The 26,378-nt window shown below is 41.9% G+C and overlaps 1 protein-coding gene across 1 annotated transcript; it reads right to left on the reverse strand.

Annotated features, from left to right (window-relative positions):
* Positions 1 to 8,114: 8,114 nt before the first annotated feature.
* LOC106586175 (catalase) lies at positions 8,115 to 23,762 on the reverse strand. The gene is made up of 11 exons (XM_082964496.1): positions 23,454 to 23,762; positions 22,207 to 22,378; positions 19,341 to 19,451; positions 17,972 to 18,102; positions 17,672 to 17,776; positions 17,252 to 17,377; positions 15,106 to 15,297; positions 14,229 to 14,651; positions 11,905 to 12,012; positions 8,772 to 8,849; positions 8,115 to 8,290 (listed from the first exon to the last, which is right to left on the reverse strand). The coding sequence occupies exons 1-11, from the start codon at positions 23,517 to 23,519 to the stop codon at positions 8,228 to 8,230; spliced, it is 1,575 nt and encodes a 524-aa protein (XP_082820622.1). The 5' UTR covers positions 23,520 to 23,762; the 3' UTR covers positions 8,115 to 8,227.
* Between the last annotated feature and the right edge of the window lie 2,616 nt (positions 23,763 to 26,378).

A 26,378-nucleotide genomic window follows, 5' to 3' on the forward strand; every position in this document is an offset into this window, starting at 1 on the left:
GGTGGTACATTAAAAGCATGGGCATATATCTTAATGCCCTGGCCATTTTCAATAGCATTCAGGGAAAAACGATGCGCATCTTCGCCATAGCCACCACAATCATATATTTTCTTGTAAACTCTCATCTGAAAATATATATATTTTTTTAAGTATTTTAGAAACAGTGGAGGACTGACCCCTAATCTAAACCCTATTCTGACCCTAACCCTGGTCCCTATTCTAACCCTAACCCTGCTAACTAGGGGTAACTAGCTATGCTAGCAGACTTCATCTTATGCTAACTAGCTGGCAAGCATTTATTTCATCTCAGACTTTCTGCTAGTGAGGTTGCTAGCTAGCTAATTGGGGGCGAGCTAGCTATGCTAGTGTAACCGGTTCTGCACCGGTACCTTTCTGCGTTGTGTTCTAGTAAGGTGTAGGTGGAAGATAAGGCTCTGGACACAATTCAGCCGGTTGTCTCTCTTTTAGTGACTGCATGGAATGGATACAAATACAAGGCAAAAGTTACTGCTGCAGTCTGGAATCCATACAAGTATATTTGCCTCTCCTCATCACGCTCTGAGCAAACTCAATAGTAAGAGTATAAACAAAAAATACATTGTACAAAATGTACATGTTCATTTTCTAAATCTTGTACACCAATAACTTGCAAATAAGTGCTAAATATTTCTTAGTGTACTATTGTACCATTATACCTGAAGCATACTGATGGAGCAACAATGCCATTTTTGACATGCCCGGGCAAGTAACAAAATGAACGACAGCTAACTAGGCATATTGAACATGAAATACAAAATCGTCACATTTCACAACATACCTGCATTGAATGGATACAAATTTTTTGGTAAAAGTTACTGCTGCAGTCTGGACCTGATGAAAGACAAAAGGCAGCGCAGAAAACCCATGAGAAAATAATTTTTTAAAAATCACAATGTCGGCACCTGAAAAATACCCTCTCCCGCAACAAAGCTAATGCTAGCCTTGCAAAGTTGCACTCGAACATTATCCCCATACACATGAATATATATTCCTATAAACAGTCATGCAACACTAAATCAGTGAGGATATAACTTTTGCTTGTCTTTTCTTGTGAATTTGTGAACGTGCATTCAAAAGACCGGAGCATACGTAACACCTAACTCTCCTCGTCACACTCTGAGCAAACTGAGGAGTAAGAGCATGCAGTGTTGCCTACTCCTCAGTAGGGAAAGTAGCTATTGGCTGTCCTAAAAGTCGCTAAATTTCATCATCACCTAATTTGCATAATTGACCATGTGCATGTAATTGTGATGGACGCTGTAGGAGAGAGGAATAACGTCGTGGGAGAGACAAAAAGTGAGTAAAAAACACCCTAAATATGTTTAGAACTAGAAATGAGCAAGCTGCAGAGAGTGGCACACACAGCGAATAAGAACCAGATATTTGAGGCCATACTCCTCCTTCAGCACTTTATGGACCCCATTGTTAATCCCCATCATAACAGAGGCTTTGTCTGTCCCTATCCCCAGGAGTTTCTGTTTTTTAAGACAACACTTCGAGGAAAGCCACAACAGCACGGGCTATAGATTTGGCATATCCTCCATCCAACTCAACAAGACCCAGAAATGTTGATACAATTGTATGCTTGGTGTCACTAAAGTACCTTATCACAACCCCCAGGTACTTAGAAACACTTACGTCCGTGGACTCATCAAGGAGGAGGCTGAAACGCTGGTCACCCACATCTGCGACCAACTTTTTCAGAAAGTATGGTGCTAGAACCCCATTAAAACCTCTTTGGGCTAGGTGGGACACTAGCGTCCCACCTGGCCAACATCCAGTGAAATTGCAGAGAGCGAAATTCAAAATAGAAAATTCGTAATATTAAACATTCATGAAAATACAAGTGTCTTACATCGTTTAAAAGCTTAACTTCTTGTTAATCCATCCGCTTTGTCAGATTTCAAAAAGGCTTTACGGCGAAAGCATACCATGCGATTATCTGAGGACAGCGCCCTGCGTACAAAAGCATTACAAACATTTTTCAAACAAGCAGAGGCGCCACGAAATTCAGAAATAGCGATAAAATAAATCACTTACCTTTGAAGATCTTCCTCTGTTTGGCAATCCCAAGGGTCCCAGCTACATAACAAATGGTCCTTTTGTTCGATAAAGTCCTTCTTTATATCCCCCAAAAAAGTCAGTTTAGTTGGCGCGCTTGACTCAGTAACCCACCGGTTTCCCTCGTTCAAAATGCATACAAATGAATCCCAAAAGTTACCAATAAACTTCATCCAAACAAGTCAAACAACGTTTCTAAATAATCCTCAATTACCCTAATATGTAAATAAACGATCAAATTTAAGACGGAGAATAGTATGTTCATTACCGGAGATAAATAACGTGCGCCACAATACTACAGCCAAAATGGGAGACACCTAGAAAAACTACTAATTCTAGCTCATTTTTCAAAAAACAAGCCTGAAACTCTTTCTAAAGACTGTTGAAATCTACTGGAAGCCCTATGAACTGCAATCTGGGAGGTATTACTTTGATTTTCCCATAGACAGGCATTTTAAATGGTGTCACCTCAACAACAACAAAAAATCCCAGATGGATTCTCCTCGGGTTTTCACCTGCTATATCAGTTCTGTTATACTCACAGACATTAGTTTAACAGTTTTGGAAACTTTAGAGTGTTTTCTATCCAATACTACCAATTATATGCATATCCTAGCTTCTGGGCCTCAGTAACAGGCAGTTTACTTTGGGCACCTCAGTCATCCAAACTTCCGAATACTGCCCCCTAGCCCGAAGAAGTTTTAATCATTTCTGTGCACTTTGTCCTGCTTATTTTGAAGTGGGTAGCAGCAGTGGAGTCTGAGAAAGCAGCTCTACATGCTTCTAGAATGTGATCACATGCCAGCATGGAACAGTGTTCAGCAATAGCTAATACAATGGTAGCCACAGCCTATTTTGCAGAGTACATTTTTTTTACCATAAATGGCAGCTTGTTTTGGGTGGATCTTTGGAACTTTGGGTGGAAGGCTTTGCCTATTGAGTATGTTTTTGAGTTGTCATGTTTTTTACATCACTAAGTTTACAACCTTACAATACAGGCAGTATGCCCGTGTATCATCTCCAATAAATGGCTTCAACCAGCCTTTGAATTCAGGGTTTGATTCCCACTCCTTTCTGTATTTTGAGTGTACAGTTTAGACCGAGACATGATGAGCTAGCCAGCTAGATGTTTAGCTTATGTCACAGAGAGGCACACACACAGTGGACAAGGTGAGTAAGTGACTGAGGCTGTGTGAGTCAAATGCAGTGATTTATTTTTGAGCAAGGACTTATTTTAGACAAAGTACATTTTACATTTACATCCCGCCCTGAATGTAAGCCAGGGTGGGATCAGCCAGCGGCGGCTTCCCGCATGCGCGATCCATTTGCAGTCTGGACGCGGATGGGTGAACATCTCCTGCTCTGACTGCAGCTGGGAGGGACTGCTGCGCGAGGACTGGGCCGCCTGTGAGTGCTTTGGGATGGGAGTGGGGCCCCCGGCAGCACCCACTGCCGTTGAGAAGAGTAAGAACGATACATGCTTTCACGTCAGAGTCTCCAAAAGTCTCCAATAACAACAGAAAAAGTCGCTAGATTTGTCTATAGTCTTTTTGAAAATGTGTCGCTAGAGGTCGCTAAGTTGGCAACACAGAGCATGGCTCCCGTTGATGACATCCCAGCATTAACACAATTTAGAAAATAAATACAATAAAACAATTCACTCTTGAAAGTAATGTAATTGTCAATGGTGTGCGTACTGGTAGCGGAGTCCGGACGCCACTGCGTCAAAACCTCCAGCCAATTGGCAAAAGTGCAAAACGCGTAAAGTCACAATAATTAATTTCAAACAAATAAACATACCTTTGTGACAAAACACGGAATATACGAACACCAGTCTGGCGCGTCAAAAATGACACGTAACACAAAACAATATCACACAAAGACATGAGGGGGAACAGAGGAATAAATACATGCATTGTGATTGGGAAATGCAAACCAGGTGTGCAAAACAAGACAAAACAAATGGATCAATGAAAAATGGAGCGGCGATGGATAGAAAGCCACCCGAACAAGGAGGGGAGCCGACTTCGGCGGAAGTCGTGACAGTAATTAATACATCTTAAAATAATACATTAAAATAAATATGAGGGATTTTCAGTGAAATACATAAAGTATATTTTACACCTGTTACACTAGCAGACGTAAAATATTTCAAAGCTGCACCAATTATCTATACAAATCCACAAGATAATAAGAGGAATAGCGGATAGGCAGCAGGGAGGACTGGTGCATCATTTTGCATGAAAGATCAGTGAAGACATAATACATGCAGCTCAAAAAGCTCCCCTATGGGTCTTGTTTGGGGACAATACAATCATACTACCTAGACTAGCCTACATCACCACAATGCAATGTATAATTGCATTATTGTTTTCACGTGAGTACAAAATTCTACTCTTGGCTGTAAACTGCAGTGAAAATGTCATTTGAATAAAGGCCCAAACACTCTACAATTTGAATGTTTCATTCCATTTGGATCAGTTGTGGGTCTACTCGACAGTTTATAAGGTCTAGAAAGGCACAGAAGCAGGCCAGTCTGGCTGTATTCTTTACTTATGATACTGAGATGCGCTGTCTGTTACGGATCATCATTCTCCCAAGTCGTCCTATAATAATTTGGCCACATAGGCCTATGCTCCCTGCAGGCCCAGTTATTCAGGAAAACTTAGAGCATGCTCTGCCTCCTCTCAGATCCAAGTGGCTATTCCTTGGCACCAAAAACCATAATGCTATTTGTACCATAAAACTTCAATTAAAACGCAGTCTCAAATAGCAGCCTGTCCCTTTTAATAGCCAGGGCATAGATTTCAGAAAATAAACACCTGTTTCAAATAAACCCTCTTCCTTCTCTTGAACAATTGTGGAGCTTTTTGATGCCAGGTCAATTAAAAACATGCCATTGTAATGATGTGAAATAAAATCAATTATCTTTTAATTATTTCCATATTTAAGAATTTCAATACATTATTGTAATGAAACAGGTAAAGAGAGCGAGCTTGTCCGCGGTAGGTGGCGATCCCGCAATCTTCTGCCGGAGCCTAGCACTATCGACGGCACAGCCCAATTTTATTTAGATGATTACTCGCAGTGCTACGGGCCAAAAGGTTGAGAGTTCAGCGACCATTGTGTATATGGAATTAATTATTACTGAATTAATTGGGCGAACCATTATGGTTCTGAATTATGATTTATTAACTCAAGCAAGTAAAACATTTGCTAAGTGATATAACATTAATGAATGTCAGATCTGCTAAATGCAAAGATATTCTACATGTGACAGGCGCCGTGATATAATTAAGCAATAAGGCCCGAGGTGGTGTGGTATATGGCCAATATACCACAGCTAAGGGCTGTGCCTAGGCACTCTGCGGTTGTGTCGTGGTTTACACACAATACCCCATAATGGCAAAGAGAAAACAGATTTTCAGAATTTCTTTACTTAAGTATTCAGACCCATAGCATTGAGACTCGAAATTGAGGTCAGGTGCATCCGGTTTCCATTGATCATCCTTAAGATGTTTCTACATGGACTCCACCAATTCAATTGATTGGACATGATTTGGAAAGGCACACACCCTTTCTATACAAGGTTCCACAGTTGACAGTGCGTGTCAGAGCAAAAACCAAGCCACGAGATCGAAGGAACTGTCCGTAGAGCTCCGAGACAGGATTGTGTCAAGGCACAGATATGGGGAAGGGTACCAAAAAAAAAATCTGCAGCATTGAAGGTCCCCAAGAACACAGTGGCCTCCAACATTCTTAAAAGGAAGAAGTTTGGAACCACCAACCTCACTAGCAGAAAGTTTGAGGTGAAATAATGCTCCCATCCAACCTGACAGAGCTTGAAAGGATCTGCAGAGAAGAATGGGAGAAACTCCCTAAATACAGGTGTGCCAAGCTTGTAGCGTCATACCCAAGAAGACTCGAGGCTGTTATCGCTGCCCAAGGTGCTTCAACAAAGTACTGAGTAAAGGTTCTGAATACTTATATAAATGTGATCAGTTAAAACAAATAATAATTAGGAAACATGTCTAAAATCCTGTCTTTGCTTTGTCATTGGGGTATTGTGTGCAGATTTATGATAAATATTTAATCAATTTTAAAGTAAGGCTTTAACCTAACACAATGTGGAAAAAGTCAAGGGGTCTGAATTCTTTCTGAAGGCACTGTATAATGGAGTTCAAAATACTTAAATTCCTTTCAAATGAGTGTTTGCTTGAGTCTGCATGGAGTGCTAGACAGGCCTGGGTTACAGGGTTGGGAGATTTCTATTGGCGTATTAAGCCAGATGGCAGGCAAGCCCTTCTTTTACTCCTGCTATGTTAGGTAAGCTCAAACAGGCACAGAATTTTTCTTTTCTTACATATTTGAAAAATAAAGTCTGGTACCATGGCAATTGAGATGTTATGATTCGTTGATACAGTTTAACCAAGTACATTATAAAGTGGGGGAAATATACAACATAAAGCAAACTCATTCCCCCACATTACCTATAAACTATTATCAACCGGTTACACTGTGTGAAGAAAATGCTACCTACTTACTATTCAGACAATTTAGGCATACAGTTAAATGTATTGATGGGAACTAAGTGTGAACCTGGCTTGAATGTTTTGTACAGTTGAAATCAGTCATTGTCAAAGTGTTTACCCTTAGCTCTGTCTGTTGAGTGTCTGGTATGCTTGCTTTAAAGTCTTAACCACTCTCCAGCGACTGTTTGCATTTGTAAATGTTCTAATGGAGCTGAATGTCTTGTTGAAATGCTGGGCCCTCCAAAGGACCCACCATCATTCACAGTTTGAACTGTATCACAGATGACAACCCCATAAAAATTCTCAATGTATTATGCATTTACAAAGCACTAGGGTTATTCAATCCTGGTCCTGGAGACCAACGTGCAGGCTTTTATTCCAGCCCAGTAACACAGCTCAACTAATCAAGGGTTCGATAAGTAGAATCAGGTGTAGTCCTGGGCTACAACAAAAGCCTTCATGCCCTGGAGTTAAGATCAGCCTGCTTTAAACCAGACACACCAAAACCACATATACAGCATTACCTTTTGATTTATTACAATCTCATTTTGTGGTACAAAGAAGTTCACAACTTTACATTCATATAACAAATCACTTCTCTTCAGACAGGAGATATATGAGTGGGAATGCTACCTAACATAGAAACAGTGATAAAGCGCAACATGGCAATCGAGGCTCGCGAGAAGAGATAACGACTGAGTTTCCTTCCCAGGAAACAGTGGTGGTTGTTAATTCCCCAACCCTAACTCAAACGACACCTCTTCAGTGATTTATTCTGGTACAGAGTATCTACACTAATATACAGAAAACATTTGGTAGATTACCATTATTTTTTGATAGTGATTCAAATCTAGGCAAAGCCCTGATCCTGCCATGGTGTTAAGGATTTGTGACTTAACCAAAAGGCACTGCTGTGTTGGTTTGGCTGCGAGGATGATGACTGAATCACACTAATTGATGGCCTGAAACCATTTCTAATATAACCAAGAAATATGGTGTATGCATAAATCACAGAAAAATTTTAAGAGAACCCAGAAGTTTAAACTGCTAAATACTATAAAATAATTATAAATCTTTTTTGAAAACATTGGTGGTTTGTTTAACTAGGATAAACACCATATTTTGTGCATATTTTGCATATAGGCTAGCTAACGCATACCTGTTTATTAAGCTAACTATCAGGGCATACATGAGGCATGGATACACAAACAATAAGCCATTGGGAAAAAGATGAAACACTATACTGACAATGGAATGAAAACTATACTATAAACAACTGAATAAAGGCATGGCTTTTCAGATAGCGTCAGTGTATTTGACTGATTTGGGGACAGATCTTCTCCCATAGGGCTGCAGTCTGACCATATTCATTTCTGTGTGAACTTAGGCAAAATGGACAGGAAACTACATGTAAGAACTGACAGCAATGCTGTCTCTCGTCATCTGTGCAGCAAGTAGCCTGAGGAATTACAAAAACAATCATGATAGTTTGCCATTTAATTAGCTATAGTATTTACTGACAGTCTGTAGTAAGATCTTCTATAGCGGATGGTAAGTGCAACAGGTAGAACTACCCCCAGGTGGAAGTTAAGGCATCACATCTTGGAGGAGGCAGCGACGGCAGAGGCACTGCCACGAGTGTACACTCTCACAGTGTCCTGGTAGAGAGGAGGAGGGAAGGAGACAAAGGGAGAGAAAGACAAAAATAAGTTAGAGCTCAATGCTAAACTTCTATTAATTTAATTTGACTAGATTTGTGGATATAAACAAGTAAAACACAATCTTGTTTATGAGGGGTCCTGAGAGGAACAGTTACAACACAAATATATACTAAATGTAAAGGATAAGAAAAAAGTAAACGAAACGTTCTACATGTAAAACAATATACAAGTACACTATTTAGTTCATGTGTGCAACTTTTGATTTTCATGAAGGCTCTGCAATATACCTAAAATGATTTGACTATACTTGGATCTTTCATTCAAATATTTCCATCCAATTATTCCCACGCATCTGCAACGAGCCGTCTCAGATATGCAAGTGCTTTTCCTATTTTAACTATACTTTCATTGAAATAGGCAAATACCCTTTTAAATGACATAAGCTTTAGTGTCCGTTGACAAGAATGAATGGAGTTACCTTCGTGGGCTCAGTGTTGTTGAGTAGGGCCTGAACCCTGTTTCCATAGTCTGCATGCACAGCCATCAGGTTCTGAATCTGGAAAAACAGGGTGCAAGAGCAGGGAGAGACGGTCAGAAGTGTTGATAGCGATGGCAGTAAAATAGATACATTATACAATATTGCATTGCAAAGATGACCTTCGTGGTAGTGAGGAAGATGATGCCTGGGAAATACACTGCTCAAAAAAATAAAGGGGACACTTAAACAACACAATGTAACTCCAAGTCAATCACACTTCTGTGAAATCAAACTGTCCACTTAGGAAGCAACACTGATTGACAATACATTTCACATGCTGTTATGCAAATGGAATAGACAACAGGTGGAAATTATAGGCAATAAGCAAGACACCCCCAATAAAGGAGTGGTTCAGCAGGTGGTGACCACAGACCACTTCTCAGTTCCTATGCTTCCTGGCTGATGTTTTGGTCACTTTTGAATGCTGGCGGTGCTTTCACTCTAGTGGTAGCATGAGACGGAGTCTACAACCCACACAAGTGGCTCAGGTAGTGCAGCTCATCCAGGATGGCACATCAATGCGAGCTGTGGCAAGGTTTGCTGTGTCTGTCAGCGTAGTGTCCAGAGCATGGAGGCGCTACCAGGAGACAGGCCAGTACATCAGGAGACGTGGAGGAGGCCGTAGGAGGGCAACAACCCAGCAGCAGGACCGCTACCTCCGCCTTTGTGCAAGGAGGAGCAGGATGAGCACCGCCAGAGCCCTGCAAAATGACCTCCAGCAGGCCACAAATGTGCATGTGTCTGCTCAAACGGTCAGAAACAGACTCCATGAGGGTGGTATGAGGGCCCGACGTCCTCAGGTGGGGGTTGTGCTTACAGCCCAACACCGTGCAGGACGTTTGGCATTTGCCAGAGAACACCAAGATTGGCAAATTTGCCACTGGCGCCCTGTGCTCTTCACAGATGAAAGCAGGTTCACACTGAGCACGTGACAGAGTCTGGAGACGCCGTGGAGAACGTTCTGCTGCCTGCAACATCCTCCAGCATGACCGGTTTGGCGGTGGGTCAGTAATGGTGTGGGGTGGCATTTCTTTGGGGTGCAGCACAGACCTCCATGTGCTCGCCAGAGGTAGCCTGACTGCCATTAGGTACCGAGATGAGATCCTCAGACCCCTTGTGAGACCATTTGCTGGTGCGGTTGGCCCTGGGTTCCCCCTAATGCAAGACAATGCTAGACATCATGTGGCTGGAGTGTGTCAGCAGTTCCTGCAAGAGGAAGGCATTGATGCTATGGACTGGCCCGCCCGTTCCCCAGACCAGAATCCAATTGAGCACATCTGGGACATCATGTCTCGCTCCATCCACCAACGCCACGTTGCACCACAAACTGTCCAGGAGTTGGCGGATGCTTTAGTCCAGGTCTGGGAGGAGATCCCTCAGGAGACCATCCACCACCTCATCAGGAGCATGCCCAGGTGTTGTAGGGAGGTCATACAGGCACGTGGAGGCCACACACACTACTGAGCCTCATTTTGACTTGTTTTAAGGACATTACATCAAAGTTGGATCAGCCTGTAGTGTGGTTTTCCACTTTAATTTTGAGTGTGACTCCAAATCCAGACCTCCATGGGTTGATAAATTGGATTTCCATTGATTATTTTTGTGTGATTTTGTTGTCAGCACATTCAACTATGTAAAGAAAAAAGTATTTAATAAGATGATTTATTTCATTCAGATCTAGGATGTGTTGTTTAAGTGTTCCCTTTATTTTTTTGAGCAGTGTATATAGTGCCTTCAGAAAGTATTCACACCCCTTGACTTTTTCCACATTTTGTTGTGTTATGCAGCCTGAATTAAAAAAAAAATATTTAATCCCACTGGCCTACACACAATACCCCATAATGTCCAAATGTAATGTTTTTCTAAATATTTATAAATTAATAAAAAATGAAAAGCTGAAAATGTTTTGAGTCAATAAGTATTCAACCTGTTTGTTATGGCCAGCCTAAACAAGTTCAGGAGTAAAAATGTGTTTAACAACTCACAAGTTGCATGGACTCACTGCGCAATAATATTGTTTAACAACTACCTCATCTGTGTACCCCACACAAAAAACTATCTGTAAGGTCCCTCAGCCGAGCAGTGAATTTCAAACAGATTCAACCACAAAGACCAAGGAGGTTGTTCAATGCCGTGCAAAGGGCACCTAATTGGTAGATAAAACAAATTAAAAAACAGACATTGAATATCCTTTTGAGCATGAAGTTATTAATGACACTTTGGATGGTGTATCAATACAGCCAGTCACTACAAATTTACAGGCATTCTTCCTAACTCAGTCGACAGAAAAGGAGGAAACCGCACAGGGATTTCACCATGAGGCCAATGGTGACTTTAAAACAGTTACAGAGTTTAATGGCTGTGATAGCAGAAAAAAATCCTAGAGGATAACCTGGTTCAGTCTGCTTTCCACCAGACACTGGGAGATGAATTCACCTTTCAGCAGGACAATAACCTAAAACAAGGTCAAATCTACACTGGAGTTGCACACAGTACCAAGAAGACAGTGAATGTTCCTGGGTGGCTGAGTTACAGTTGACTTAAATCTGCTTGAAAATCTATGGCAAGACCTGAAAATAGTTGTCTAGCCATGACCAACAACCGATTTGACAGAGCTTGAAGAATTTTGAAAATAATAATAGGCAAATATTGCACAATCCAGGTGTGGAAAGCTCTTAGAGACTTACCCAGAAACACTCACAGCTGTAATCGCTGCCAAAAGGTGATTCTAACATGTATTGACCCAGGGGGTTGAATACTGAAGTAATCAAGGTATAATGGGGTTTATTTTTCATATATACATTTTATTTGTTTTTACAAATATACTTTTTTTCTTCCACAGATGGTTTTGTGTAGACCGTTGACAAAAAAAAGACTATTAAATCAAATTGTAATCCCACTTCGTACAAACAAAACGTGTAAAAAGTCAAGGGGTGTGAATACTTTCTGATGACAGTGTGGTGGAGGAGAGTTTGATTTGAATAGTAACGATAAAAAACATGATAGAAATAACTTGATTGCTGAGCTCAATGATGATAAAAATGGTGACTTAATCATAATGATGAGGACTCACCCAGCGTTTCTGGATGAAGACTTGGGCTCCCTTCAGGGCACCAGCCATGTTCTGACAGAGCCTCTGGCGCTCCTCCTCATTCAGCACCTCAGTGAAGAAGGTACGCACCTGCAATACACACACAAGGTCAAGCAACTGGTCACACGCGCATTAATAAACAATTAAACTATCAATAAATAAGTATTTCATTATTTGTAATCATTTATAAGCATTACAGTTAGGGATTTTTTGAATTTATAGATTACAAAGCCTTTATAAACATTTGAACACAGAAACAAAGTAGTACTGCTTAAAAAAGGAGATTTTGAGTTCTATATAGAGTGTATCATCATTGTGCCTGGCAGAGAACACAGATCTCTATGTGTATGAATTCCCCCTCAGGTCACATCAGTGCAACCTTCTGTACTGGAGAGGAGCCTATCAACCTCTCGCGACCAGGAACCCTGGTTGACCCCAGTGGCCAGGAGGAGCCCCTTTTGAAGTACCAGGCTTGACCAGCAGGGCCAGGATATGGCCCCAGTCTACACATCCTGGAAGAGCCAGAGCTGGAATGCTCTTTGCTCCAGTATGACGGGTAATAAAGTCCAGATCCACAAACGTTTTTTGAACTACATTAAGTGGCAAGCCCTTTTCTAAAACACATTGCCTGACAGCGCATCAAAACATGAGCCTCGTAAAATGTTGGGGTTAGTGAAAAGTATGTTTTATGTTCCTCTTAGAAATTGTCTTTCTTCCTTGAAGCCGAGCTAACTATTGCGGATCACCGGCTTGTATCCGACTGACCTTGGTTTGTCCCATACAAAAAAAATAAAACAAAAACTTGGTCGACCGAATGCCGCCTGTTCTATTGACCAATCAATTGCTATATTTTTCCATATTCGGAAAGTATTCAGATAACTTTCCTTTTCCCAAATGTTCTTACATTACAGCCTTTAAAATACTTTTTCCTCCCTCATCAATCTACACACACACACACACACACACACACACAATACCCCGTAATGACAAAGTTCATTACATTTCTAAAAAATAAAAAACAGAAATATCTTATTTAACATCTGTATTTCAGACGCTTTGCCATGAGACTCGAAATTGAGCTCAGGTAAATCCTGTTTCCATTGATCATCCTTGAGATGTTTCTTCAACTTGATTCGAGTCCACCTGTGGTAAATTCAATTGATTGGACAGGCGCACACCTGTCTATATAAAAAAAATGGTCAAAACCAAGCCATGAGGTCGAAGGAATTGTCCGTAGAGCTCCGAGACAGGATTGTGTCGAGGCACAGAGCTGGGTACCCCAACATTTCTGCAGCATTGAAGATCCAAGAACACAGTGGCCTCTATCATTCTTAAATGGAACCATCAAGACTCTTCCTAAAGCTGGCCGCCTGGCCAAACTGAGCAATCGGGGGAGAAGAGCCTTGGTCACGGAGGTGACCAAGAACCCGATGGTGACTCTGACAGAGCTCCAGAGTTCCTCTGTGGAGATGGGAGAACCTTCCAGAAGGACAACCATCTCGGCAGCACTCCACCAATCAGGCCTTTATGATAGAGTGGCCAGACAGAAGCCACATGACAGCCCACTTGGAGTTTGCCAAAAAGGCACCTAAAGACCCTCAGACCATGAGAAACAAGATTCTCTTCTCTGATGAAACCAAGATTGAACTCTTTGGTCTGAAGGGACTGGGAGACTAGTCAGGGTCGAGGCAAAGATGAACAGAGAGATCCTGACTTACGGTAGAGAAATTAACATTCAATTCTCTGGCAAGAGCTCTAGTGGACATTCCTGCAGTCAGCATGCAAATTGCATGCTTCCTCAAAACTTGAGACATCTGTGGCATTGTGTTGTGACAAAACTGCACATTTTAGATTGGCCTTTTATTGTCCCTTCCACAAGGTGCATCTGTGTAATGATCATGCTGTTTAAATCAGCTTCTTGATATGCCACACTTGTCGACTGGATGGATTATCTTGGCAAAGGAGAAATGATCACTAACAAGGATGAAAGAAGAACATTTCGGGGATCTTTTATTTCAGCTCATCAAAACAGGAGACCAACACTTTACGTGTTGTATTTATTATGTTGTTCAGTGTATTTCCAAAACTTTGGTGTACTTTAATGTAACTAGGGCTGACTCCAATTAGTCGACTGGTCGATTGTTTGGTCGATAGGCTGTTGGTCGACCAAGATTTTATTTTGTCAAGCAGTAGCAAAAATATATATACACACACATTTTTTTTTTTTTAAATGGCACACGACACACCTGGCTGAGTCGCGCCCATCTCAGTGAACTAATCCATTGTGCGCTACATAGATACATTACCTGTGTGACATTATCGTCATCAGCGCTGTTGTAGCGGCCCACATCTGGGGACACCTTAAACCTGGTCTCCACGTGCTGGGGCTGGGTCTCTGGAGCACTGAAGCTGTTGGGGAAGTAGTTGGGAGCGCCAGCCTGGTTGTCGAACATGCACATGGGCCCGTCTCGCTGGTAGTTGGCCACACAGGTCCTGAAGGGGCAGTTGACGGGCAGCTGCAGGTAGTTGGTTCCCAGCCGGTGGCGGTGTGTGTCTGGGTAGGAGAACAGACGCCCCTGCAGCATCTTGTCGGGGCTGGGCTCGATGCCAGGGGGCATATTGCTGGGGTCAAAGGCCAGTTGCTCGATCTCAGCAAAGTAGTTGGTAGGGTTTCTGTTGAGCACCAACCTCCCCACCAGAATGAGGGGGTACTCCTTGTGAGACCACACCTAAGGAAAAAATAAGTGTTGCTACTTCTCAGGCCAACCAAGGTGCATGGATGTGCAAGCGATTTCTAGCCATTCTTAGAGGACAAAGATTTTTTTAATGCATGCATGCATGACCCCTACCCTATATTATCCCGAAAAGATTGCAGCTATTCAGTCAGTTACCCATTATTCTACCATTCACAAACGCTATGACACCATAACAGATCTCAGACCACTTTCAGAGGTTATGTGGAGTAAGTCCCCCCTCTGGTGGAAAAGTCAGAGTACTGCAAATGTATGGATACTCAGAATATTTTTGGGGACATCTTGTTTAAATGGCTAACAAAGTACAATACTTTGTCACATTCTTAAAAAAAAAAAAAAAAAGTATTGATCAAATGTTAAGGAATGTACCTACTATAAGGGTTAGGGTCCCCACATAATTGAATAAATCAAAATTGTATCTCTATGCTACCTTGGTCAGGTCAAAGGGGTTCCACTGGAACTTCTCGGCCTGGTCAAAGGTCATGATCTGGATGTAGAATGACCAGGAAGGGAATTCGCCATTGGCGATGGAGGTGTAAAGGTCTCGAATGGCGTAGTCCGGGTCGGTGGAGGCCAGGCGCTCGGCGTCCTCAGGTTTCATGTTCTTGATACCCTGGTTGGTCTGAGAGGAGAGCAGAGGAAGGATGCTATGGGTTACTATGGACACGTCCCAATTTTTCTAACTAGGTTTACTTCTTTTCCCACTATTACTCTCTTGCATCCTTCAGTTAATTAAGTATAGTCGACTCCTATATCTATTTAAGTGTAGTACATTTCACTAGTCCTGTAGCATCTTTTTTGAGGATAATACAGTGCCACCGTTGTGGCCCGCTAACAAGGACTGCGGGCCCCCCCTCTCCTCCTCCGTGGCCGAGGTGAGTAAGACATTTAAACGTATTAACCCTTGCAAGGCTTAACCCTCCCTAGCCGCGCAAACAAGCTGGCTGGAGGGTTTACGGACATATTCAATCGCTCCCTATCCCAGTCTGCTGTCCCCACATGCTTCAAGATGGCCACCATTGCTACTGTACCCAAGAAAGCAAAGCTAACTAAATGACTACCGCCCCATAGCACTCACTTCTGTCATCATGAAGTGCTTTGAGAAACTAGTCAAGGATCATATCACCTCCACCTTCCCTGTCACCCTAGACTCACTTCAGTTTGCATACCGCCCCAACTGGTCCACAGACGATGCAATCACTATCACACTGCCCTATCCCATCTGGACAAGAGGAATACCTATGGAAGAATGCTGTTCATTGACTACAGCTCAGCATTCAACACCATAGTACCCTCAAAGCTCATCATTAAGCTGGAGGCCCTGGGTCTCAACCCCGCCCTGTGCAACTGGGTCCTGGACTTTCTGACGGGCCGCCCCCAGGTGCTGAAGGTAGGAAACATCTCCACGTCGCTGACCCTCAACACTGGGGCCCCACAAGTGTGCGTGTTCAACCCCCTCCTCTACTCACTGTTCACCCATTACTGCGTGGCCATGCACGCCTCCAACTCAATCATCAAATTTGCAGACGACACAACAGTAGCGGGCTTGATTACCAACGAGACAGCCTACAGGGAGGAGGCGAGGGCAGGAAAACAACCTCTCACTCAATGGCTACAAAACAAGGGAGATGATTGTGGACTTCAGGAAACAGCAGAGGGAGCACCCCCGTATCCACATGGAAGGGACAGTAGTGGAGAAGGTGGAAAGTTAAGTTCCTCGGCGTACACATCACAGACAAACTGAAATGGTACACCCACACAGACAGCATGGTGAAGAAGACTCAACAGTGCCTCTTCAACCTCAGGAGGCTGAAGAAATTTGGCTTGTCACCTAAAACCCTGACAAACTTTTACAGGTGCACAACCGAGAGCATCCTGTCGGGCTGTATCACCGCCTAGTACGGCAACTGCACCACCCTCAACCGCAAGGCTTTCCAGAGGGTGGTGCTGTCTGCACAACGCATCACCGGAGGCAAACTACCTGCCCTCCAAGACACCTACAGAACCCGATGTCACAGGAAGGCCAAAAAGATCATCAAGGACAACAACCACCCAAACCACTGATTGTTCACCCCGCTACCATCCAGAAGGCGAGGTCAGTACAGGTGCATCAAAGCTGGGACCGAGAGACTGAAAAACAGCTTCTATCTCAAGGCCATCCGACTGCTAAACAAAAATCACTAACTCAGAGAGGCTGCTGCCTACATAGAGACTCATATCACTGCCCACTTTAATAAATGGATCACTAGTCACTTTAAACAATGCCACTTTAATAAATGTTAACATATCTTACATTACTCATATGTATATAAACACTGTACCTTATACCATCTATTGCACCATGCCTATGCCGCTCGGCCATCTCTCATCCATATATTTATATGTACATACTCTTATTCATTCCTTTACACTTGTGTGTATAAGGTAGTTGTTGTGAAATTGTTAGATTACTTGTTAGATATTACTGCACTGTCGGAAGTAGAAGCACAAGAATTTCGCTACACTTGAATTAACATCTGCTAACCATGAGTATGTGACCAATAAAATGTGACTATATTTTTTAGTTATGCTCTGACCTTGTAGTGGAACTTGCAGTAGACGGGCTGACAGTCGGCGTTCACCAGCTTGAAGGTGTGGGATCCGTAGCCGTTCATGTGGCGGAATCCGTCGGGCAGACCACGGTCACTGAACAGGAAGGACACCTTCACAGAGATTAAGACAAAATGATGAACAAGGGCACATATTCAGTCATAAGCAATTTAGCCATTGTGCTAAGTAAATAAGATTAGAATAAGAAGAATGATATAATCTATTTAAATTAATGCAGCAACCACCATTTCTAGATGTACTGGCACAGCTTTTAAGTTGTTAATGACATGTTCTTACTAGAATTTGGCTTAGTGTGGGGTGAAATCAGAAAATACAATGCATTTTCTGATTCCAACTATCGTGCGTGTACAGGTTTGGTGGCGAGTAGAGAGGAGCAGATACAGTACCTGATGCATACACTCAGGCCGCAGGCTCCAGAAGTCCCACACCATGTCTGGGTCCTTCAGGTGAGTCTGGGGGTTGCGCTTCTGAGAGTGGATGAAGGATGGGAACTGCACAAACAAAGGGAAATTAGAGAGATGTGGTCATGGTATTTACTATCATATGGGGAGATGAACTAATGTATTAGCCTGGTTGCCAGTCTGTTCAGCTAACATTCCACTCCTTGTACTCCATGTCATGTGTCAAAGACTGAATCTAGGCAAGGCACACCCAGGCGCAATCTTGACTCACACGTCTGAACTCACCAGCATTGCATCCCTGATAAAGAATATGGGGGTGTTGTTGCCAGTAAGGTCCCAGTTGCCCTCGTCAGTGTAGAACTTGACTGCAAAGCCACGTGGGTCTCTCACTGTGTCAGCTGAGCCCGATTCCCCAGCTACATGAGTTGGAGACAAAAATAGGTTGATAAGAAACACACATGGACAACCAGTTTAAACACAATACACTATTTGCAGAATAAAAAATAGGACATTGTGTATTTTCTGGTATTTATTCAATGGTGTATTGATGATGTAAAGTGGATTCTGAAATGATCGACTCCCTTGATAAACACAAGCAAAAGTGACTGTATACTAGGGATGCACCGATATGACATCTTCGGCAGATACCCGATATTTTCCTTGCAAAAAAAAAGTGTGTTCATGGGGCTGACATTGCTGGCCCAAATGTCAGTAGTGAAGCTAATAGCAGTGACTCTCATGGAGGCAAGTTTCAACAATATTGTGTAACTCTGGTAGGGCAACATCTGAAAAATAGTGCGTACCGGGGCTCGACCAGTTGGCAAAAACCAACATCATCCACGACAGAGCATGGTTGATTGTCAAGGGCAATGAAATCCATTATCTTGGCGTTAATGGTTTCGCCTTATCTCACAGAAATGTTCTTACTCTTTCAAATGACAGCTCGACCTGAACTTGTTGGAAGTGTGGGCTTAATATTTTTCTGCTTTTGTTCTGTGTAGCGCTGTATTTTTCGTGGCGTCATTACGTCACCTACTTACATTATGCATTCTTGTACTGGGTAAAGTTCATGATAACGTTGACCTGAACAAGAGCCCCAGGACCAGTGGAAGCAAAATAGCCCCATAACATCAAAGATCAATTTGGCAAAAACAAATTTAGACATTAATAAATTAATTTCTATAGCTTCCAAAAAATATATATTTTTTTACAATGGTGGGGAAGTGCCAAGATGGAGGCGCGTTGGCTTCAGAAAGCACCCCCTCTGTCAGTCATCTAGTGTATATATTGCATTTTATACTTACAGGAGCAATAAGGGTACATCGACAGCTTTTTCACCTAGTCGGCTCGGAATTTGAAACAGCGACCTTTTGGTTATTGGCCAAACGCACTTAACCGCTAGGCTACCTGACTGTCCAGAATTCTTCAGATATCGGCAAACATTGCTCTTGCAGACAAGAATTCTCTTAGTAATTTCCTCTACAGTAGCAGTAGTCAAATTGGTAGCTAGCAAATCTGATAGTGTTTCTTTTTGCATGTCCTTAAGGAAACAAAAGTAACTGTGTAAATGTGTTTGTAACAGTTTTATAGAAAAACCGGAGTGAGCAGCCTCAAAATACCAGATTTTTTTTTTTAATGTAGGCTAATGTCTTACCCACGGTGGAGAAGCGAATAGCGATAGGTGTGGTCTTGCCCACATGCTCAAACACCTTGGCCTTGCAGTAGCGAGAGATGTCATGTGTCACCTCAAAGTACCCAAAAGCTCCTGTGTAGGAAGAGGCAGATAATGGTCAGTTAATGAGTATATAGTACCAGTAAAAACTTTGGACACACCTACTCATTCAAGGGTTTTTCTTGATTTTTACTATTTTCTACATTGTAGAAAAACAGTTAAGACATCAAAACTGTTAAATAACACATATGGAATCATGTAGTAACCCAAAAAGTTTTATATTTGAGATTCTTCAAAGTAGCCACCCTTTGCCTTGATGACAGCTTTGCACACTCTTGGCACTCTCTCAACCAGCTTCATGAGGTAGTCACCTGGAATGCATTTCAATTAAACAGGTGTGTATTGTTAAAAGTTAATTTGTGGAATTTCTTTCCTTCTTAATGCATTTGAGCCAATCATTTGTGTGGTGACAAGGTACGGGTGGTACACAGAAGATAACCCTATTTGGTAAAATACCAAGTCCATATTATGGCAAGAACAGCTCAAATAAGTGTTAGGTTCTAAATGAGCCTAGTAAAACTCATGTACGATTAGTAAAGGTTAAACTAAATGTATTCACCCATTGGGTCATACAGCTGCATAAGACAAAGACATGGTTCCACCAGTGGTAGTATATATACACCCCAATTTGGGGTGGAATCTTCTCCTCTAAACATTACATATTTGTTGCTAGGCCGGAAATTAAGTGACGCAGGTAATAAACTGTTCCTTCTCCCTTAACGTGACCTAACCTCAGCCCCCTTCCTCACTAAGCCACATCTCTCCACCCTTATCAGTGCCATGCCAACATGTGATCATCTTTCCTTCACTTTGTATATTCCAAGCTTAATTGCCTCCACCCATATACATTCATTCTACAGATAACCATTAACTTCTGGTGTAGACCCTAGACTATAGCACTCAATATTTCAATAGGATACCTGGTAATTAACACTATTCCAAGTTTAGGAGTCAGAACCCAGAATCCATCATAAGCAAAGAGAAACGACAGTCCAATATTACTTTAAGACATGAAGGTCAGTCAATACGGAAAACTTAAAGAACTTTGAAAGTTTCTTCAACAGACTTGTCTATTTAAATAAATTACATTTCGCAACAAAAAAACATTTAAAATAAATAAATAATAAAACAAATAAAACAGCAAAAACCATCAAGCGCTATAATGAAACTGGCTCTCATGAGGACCGCCACAGGAAAGGAAGACCCAGAGTTACCTCTGCTGCAGAGGATAAGTTCATTAGAGTTACCAGCCTCAGAAACTGAAGCCCAAATAAACGCTTCACAGAGTTCAAGTGACAGACACATCAACTGTTCAGAGAAGACTGTGTGAATCAGGCCTTCATGGTCAAATTGCTGCAAAGAAACCACTACTAAAAGGACACCAATAAGAAGAAGAGGCTTGCTTGGGCCAAGAAACACATGCAATGGACATTAAACCGGTAGAAATCTGTCCTTTGGTCTGATGAGTCCAAATTTTAGATTTTTGGTTCGACCCGCTGTGTCTTTGTGAGACGCAGAGTAGGTGAACGAATGATGTCTGCATGTGTGGTTCCCACCGTGAAGCATGGAGGAGGTGGTGAGATGGTGCTTGGCTGGTGACACGGTCATTGATTTATTTAGAATTCAAGGCACACTTAACGAGCATGGCTACCACTGCCTTCTGCAGCAATACACCATCCCATCTGGTTTGCGCTTAGTGGGAGTATCATTTGTTTTTCAACAGAACAATGACCCATCACACCTCCAGGCTGTGTAAGGGCTATTTGACCAAGAAGGAGAGTGCTTGAGTGCTGCATCAGATGACCTGGCCTCCACAGTCACCAAAACTCAACCTAATTGAGATGGTTTGGGATGAGTTGAAGGAGTGAAGGAGTGAAGGAAAAGCAGCCAACAAGTGCTCAGCATATGTGGGAACTCCTTAAAGACTGTTGGAAAAGCATTCCAGGTGAAGCTGGTTGAGAGAATGCCAAGAGTGTGCAAATATGTCAAGGCAAAGGGTAGCTACTTTGAAGAAAATATTTTGATTTGTTTAACACTTTTTGGTTATTTCATAGTTGTGATGTCTTCACTGTTATTCTACAATGTGTAAAATAGTACAAATAAAGAAAAACCCTTGAATGAGTAGGTGTGTCCAAACTTTTGACTGGTTCTGTACATCTAGCTAGTTAGTAAACACCTACTTATAAAGCCATACACATGGTGCACTTTACCCTTCTGTATAGTGGACCAACACAGAACATCACATGATCAAGTATGGTCCTATAATATTCTGCCCCGAGTAGACTAACGAGTTACAGTTGGTATTTTGGCCTAGACCCAGAAGTAGGCCAATACTTTCTAATATGTTTATTTCAAATGTGATAGGCATGTCTGGGGAAGTATTTCCCTATACCATTACTTTGTGAGGGTCCACTTTTAAGAACAAATCTAGTAGCGTCTGACTCTTTCCAGCTCTGTAATTTCAGCCGGTCTTCAAACAGTTTCTGACAAATACAGTGAGCTCCAAAATAATTCAGACAGTGACAATTTTTTGTTGTTGCTTTAGCTTTGTACTCTAGCACTTTGGATTTGAAATGATACAATAACTATCAGCTTTAATTTGAGAGTATTTTCATCCATATCGGGTGAACCGTTTAGAAATGACAGCACATGGTCGGTCCACCCCACACACAATGATTACATCAAGCTTGTGACTTTACAAACTTGTTGGATGTAATGCTTTTGGAGCTCACTGTATATTGCATAAATGCTAATCAGTGTCTGTTAAAACGTATTGGTGGACACCCACCGCCTCCCTTGGCATGTACCACCCTCTCTGGGATGCGCTCGCGGTCGAAGTGGGCCATCTCGTCTATGAATGGGGTGTCCTGCACTAGGAGGGGCCCCCGGGGACCCGCTGTTATTATATTCAGCTTGTCCCCTATCGGGTGACCAGCCCCAGTGGTCAGGTTGTCTGGCCTCTGAAGGGGAAGCAATGACAGACGTCACACATAAGAGATTGCGCTACACACTTTATTTACACATTAGGCCTACTTTCTCTATTTCCCTTTGGTAACCGAGTAGGTCCTTTCCCTGATTCCACATCAGCTACACTTACACTCTTAATGAATGTACTTGTTCTTAAGAGACGCAACTACACACACATTAAGACTAGGAATGTACAGGTACACTTTGGGCACCTGACACTTAATAGCCTGGGCACAAGACTCAATGGTCCCATTAGGTATGTGTGATATAGGCCTTGTTTACTTACAATCTTGCATAATGTTGATCCATTAAGTCTACCCTTCCTGCGCACCAATGATTAGATAACCATCATTTGACATGGCTAAAGTCCAAGCTAAACTATAGGCAAGACAATGACATAGCTACATTTCTTATCCCAACAACTCAAGGTCCATAATCATCCAGTTATTGCAAAGTGTCCCTGATTATTCTATTCTCATCTTGCAATGTTTTCACGTTAAACCAGCAAATTAAAAAACACAAGCAGTCAACTTCTTCTTGGCATTTAATTAGGTAGCTAGTTGACGTTAGTTAGCTAATCAAAACAAATAGCTACTCTGCAGTTATGTTAAGTGAACATATTACATTGTCCCAAGAGTATGGGAGTAAACCCTAGATAACCTTGGAATTATTTTGGAATTCTATTCTACAAAATGTCAAGAAAGCTCGAGCTGCAGGGGTTTGTTGGAAATGGGCAGGGTTTGACTTTGTGATTGTGGGTATAGCAACTAGTAACTACCAGCTGCTAGTCCAAGCTAGCTAGTAGTAATAGGCTAACGTTAGTTGTAGGCAGCAGCCAGCTAGCAATTCTTGCACGATCAAAAAAAGACAATTCAAATACAAATGTGCATTCTTTGGTTGTGGAATTGATCAGTACAATGGTTCAGTAAATGTGTAGCTAACTAACTACCTAACATTAACATTATAGCTAAGTAGTCCAGGAGGCAGAAAGCAACCCTGGATGATCTCTCACCCATTTCTAAGCAGATCTGCACAACACAAACTAAGTGTTAAAAAAAAAAGACAAACCTGATCGCTTCGGCCCTCTTTCCATAACTTCATTTGATCGTTTGCTTTCCCTCGATCCTCGTCCATCTTAAAGGAAGACGTTTAAACCACAACTGTTTAGGGGAAAAATTATATTTCTGAGTGCTATTTAGCCACTGTACGATTAGGGTCCTACTGCTTTCTCCCCGACTCTGGCTGCTGGATCACCATCTGAACTACTTTCGGGGCAAAGAAAAAGTACCCCTGGCTGCGCACCGCAGAACAGGGCGGGGTAAACATGTAGCCCGACCCAAGACCCAAAGGTGAGCGGGTTATTTCTACGGGTAGTCAGTTATAGGTTCACGTTGTCTGGTCGAACTACAAACTTGCGATCCAACTCTCACGTCAGGCAACAGACTAAATATCGTATTTAAACATGGAAAATATTTACATTGCTAGTTGGCTAGCTTGGCAGAGATTAAGTGTCATATTTATCAGATACTGCTCACCCCATAACTAAGTGTATCACAACTGCAGTTACAATATAGCTGCTGTGTGCTTGTGTGTAGTCATCATGTTGTGTTGCCACGGAAACATATGCACACAGACAGAGAGAGATAGTTTTATTCCCTTTTATGAATAGTGTGTAGTCAGTCATGATGTTGTGTTGTCACGGGCACATATGTGCACAGAGACAGATAGCTTGATTTCCTTTAATGAATAGAAAATACAAAAATGACAGTTGTTTTATTGCTTGGTGATATTTGTTTAATTGAGTGGACACAAAGCTATTTAGCCATTTCAATTGGGAGCATAGGTCGTGATAGGCAGAAAGGGTTGACTGGATGGATATAGGTGGCTTCAAGGGAAGAATTATGGACCTTTTTATTTTAACTCAATATTCACATCCAAAGAACATCAAATAGTCAGGAGGCAGAGTTGAATGTATTAATATCTTTATTCTGTGGAAAGTGGTAAGCATAGAAGTAATACTGTATGTTATTGTAAGAATCCACTGTTCCATACACTCTTAGACGAAAGGGTTCCAAAGGGATTCTTCAGCTGTCCCCATAGCGGAAGCCTTTTTGGTTCCAGGTAGAACCCTCTGTGGAAAGGGTTTCACATGGAACACAAAAGGATTCTATTCACTGTATGTTGTTTCTGAGATGTTACCTCCAGCAAAGTATCCACAAAAGCCTTTTAAAAATGAAAGAATAGATGCTAAGTGAAATCCTTGCTATGACCATAACCCTAACCTCCTACCCTAACATTAACCTAACACTTTTAAATCTCAACTTCAATAGGGTGAAATCAGAATGGGTATCCCAAGCATCCCACTTAGCATTTACATCCCCCTCTGGGTGTGTCTGAGGGGATGACTGAGCTCCATCCCCTGCTCGTCTGAAGTTTGCAAAAGTGCACCTGGATGTTCCACAGCACTACTGGCATAATATTCTGTGGACAGATGAAACTACAGTTGTGTTGTTTGGAAGGAACACACAACACTGTGTGGAGAAAAAAAGGCACAGCACACCAACATCAAAATCTCATCACAACTGTAAAGTATGGTGGAGGGAGCATCATGGTTTGGGACTGCTTTGCTGCCTCAGGGTCTGGACACCTTGCTATCATCGATGGAAAAATGAATTCCGAAGTTTATCAAGACATTTTGCAGGAGAATGTTAGGCTATCTGTCCACCAACTGAAGCTCAACAGAAGTTGGGTGATGCAAAAGGACAACGACCCAAAACACAGAAGTAAATCAACAACAGAAGAAAATATGCCTTCTGAAGTGGCCCAGTCTGAGTTCTGACCTCAACCCGATTGAGATGCTGTGGCATGACCTCAAGAAAGCAGTTCACACCAGACATCCCAAGAATATTGCTGAAATGAAACAGTTTTGCAAAGAGGAATGGTCCAAAATTCCTCCTGACAGAAAATGTTTGGTTGAGGTTATTGCTGCCAAAGGAGGGTCAACCAGTTATTAAATCCAAGGGTTCACATACTTTTCCCACCCTGGACTGTGAATGTTTACACAGTGTGTTCAATAAAGACATGAAAATGTTTAATTGTTTCTGTGTTATTAGTTTAAGCAGACTGTGTTTGTCTATTGTTGTGACCTAGATGATCAGATCACATTTTATGACCAATTTCTGCAGAAATCCAGGTATTTATAAAGGGTTCACATACTTTTGCTTTCCACTGTACATGCAAGGAAGATGAAAGGGAACCTATACTCCTTACACCTTGCTTCTGAGATGAGCTTCCTGGTAACAACACTTATTACACAAAGGTACAGAAGTGCAAAATCAATAGTTTTTCTACTGTTGGGTGAACATTTAGTTGTCAAATATGCACAGCTGCAACTTTTTGACTTCGTTTTTTATACATTTCCAAGGAATTGGCATCTAGTAACTGGGAAAGTATAGACCAATGGCCAACCTCCTGCACCTTCACTGGCAGCTTCTGAGAGACTGAGAAGGAATGGAGAGAGAAGGGGAAAAAAGCTAAGTTAGATTAGTTAGATGACAATACACTATGTTAAATATATCATGTCCACATCAATGTATCCTCTATGATATTCCCTACTTGGCAGTAGGTAGAATGCTTTTGCTCCATGCAGGATAGTCTGCAGATCCAGGGTCATCAAATCAAACTTTATTTGTCACATGCGCCGAATACAACAGTACACCTTACCGTGAAATGCTTACTTACAAGCGCTCAACCAACAATGCAGTTCAAGAAAGAGTTAGGAAAATATTTACAAAAGAAACTAAAGTAAAAAATTATAAAAAGTAACACAATAAAATAACAATAACAAGGCTATATACAGTGGGAACAGGCACCGCGTCAATGTGCGGGGGTACAGGTTAGTCGAGGTAATTTGTACATGTAGGTAGAGATAAAGTGACTTTGCATAGATAATAAACAGCGAGTAGCAGCAATGTAAAAACGAATGGAGAGGGG

Source organism: Salmo salar, chromosome 02 (assembly GCF_965601325.2).
Source record: "Salmo salar chromosome 02, fSalSal1, whole genome shotgun sequence".
In the NCBI taxonomy this organism is placed as follows: domain Eukaryota; kingdom Metazoa; phylum Chordata; class Actinopteri; order Salmoniformes; family Salmonidae; genus Salmo; species Salmo salar.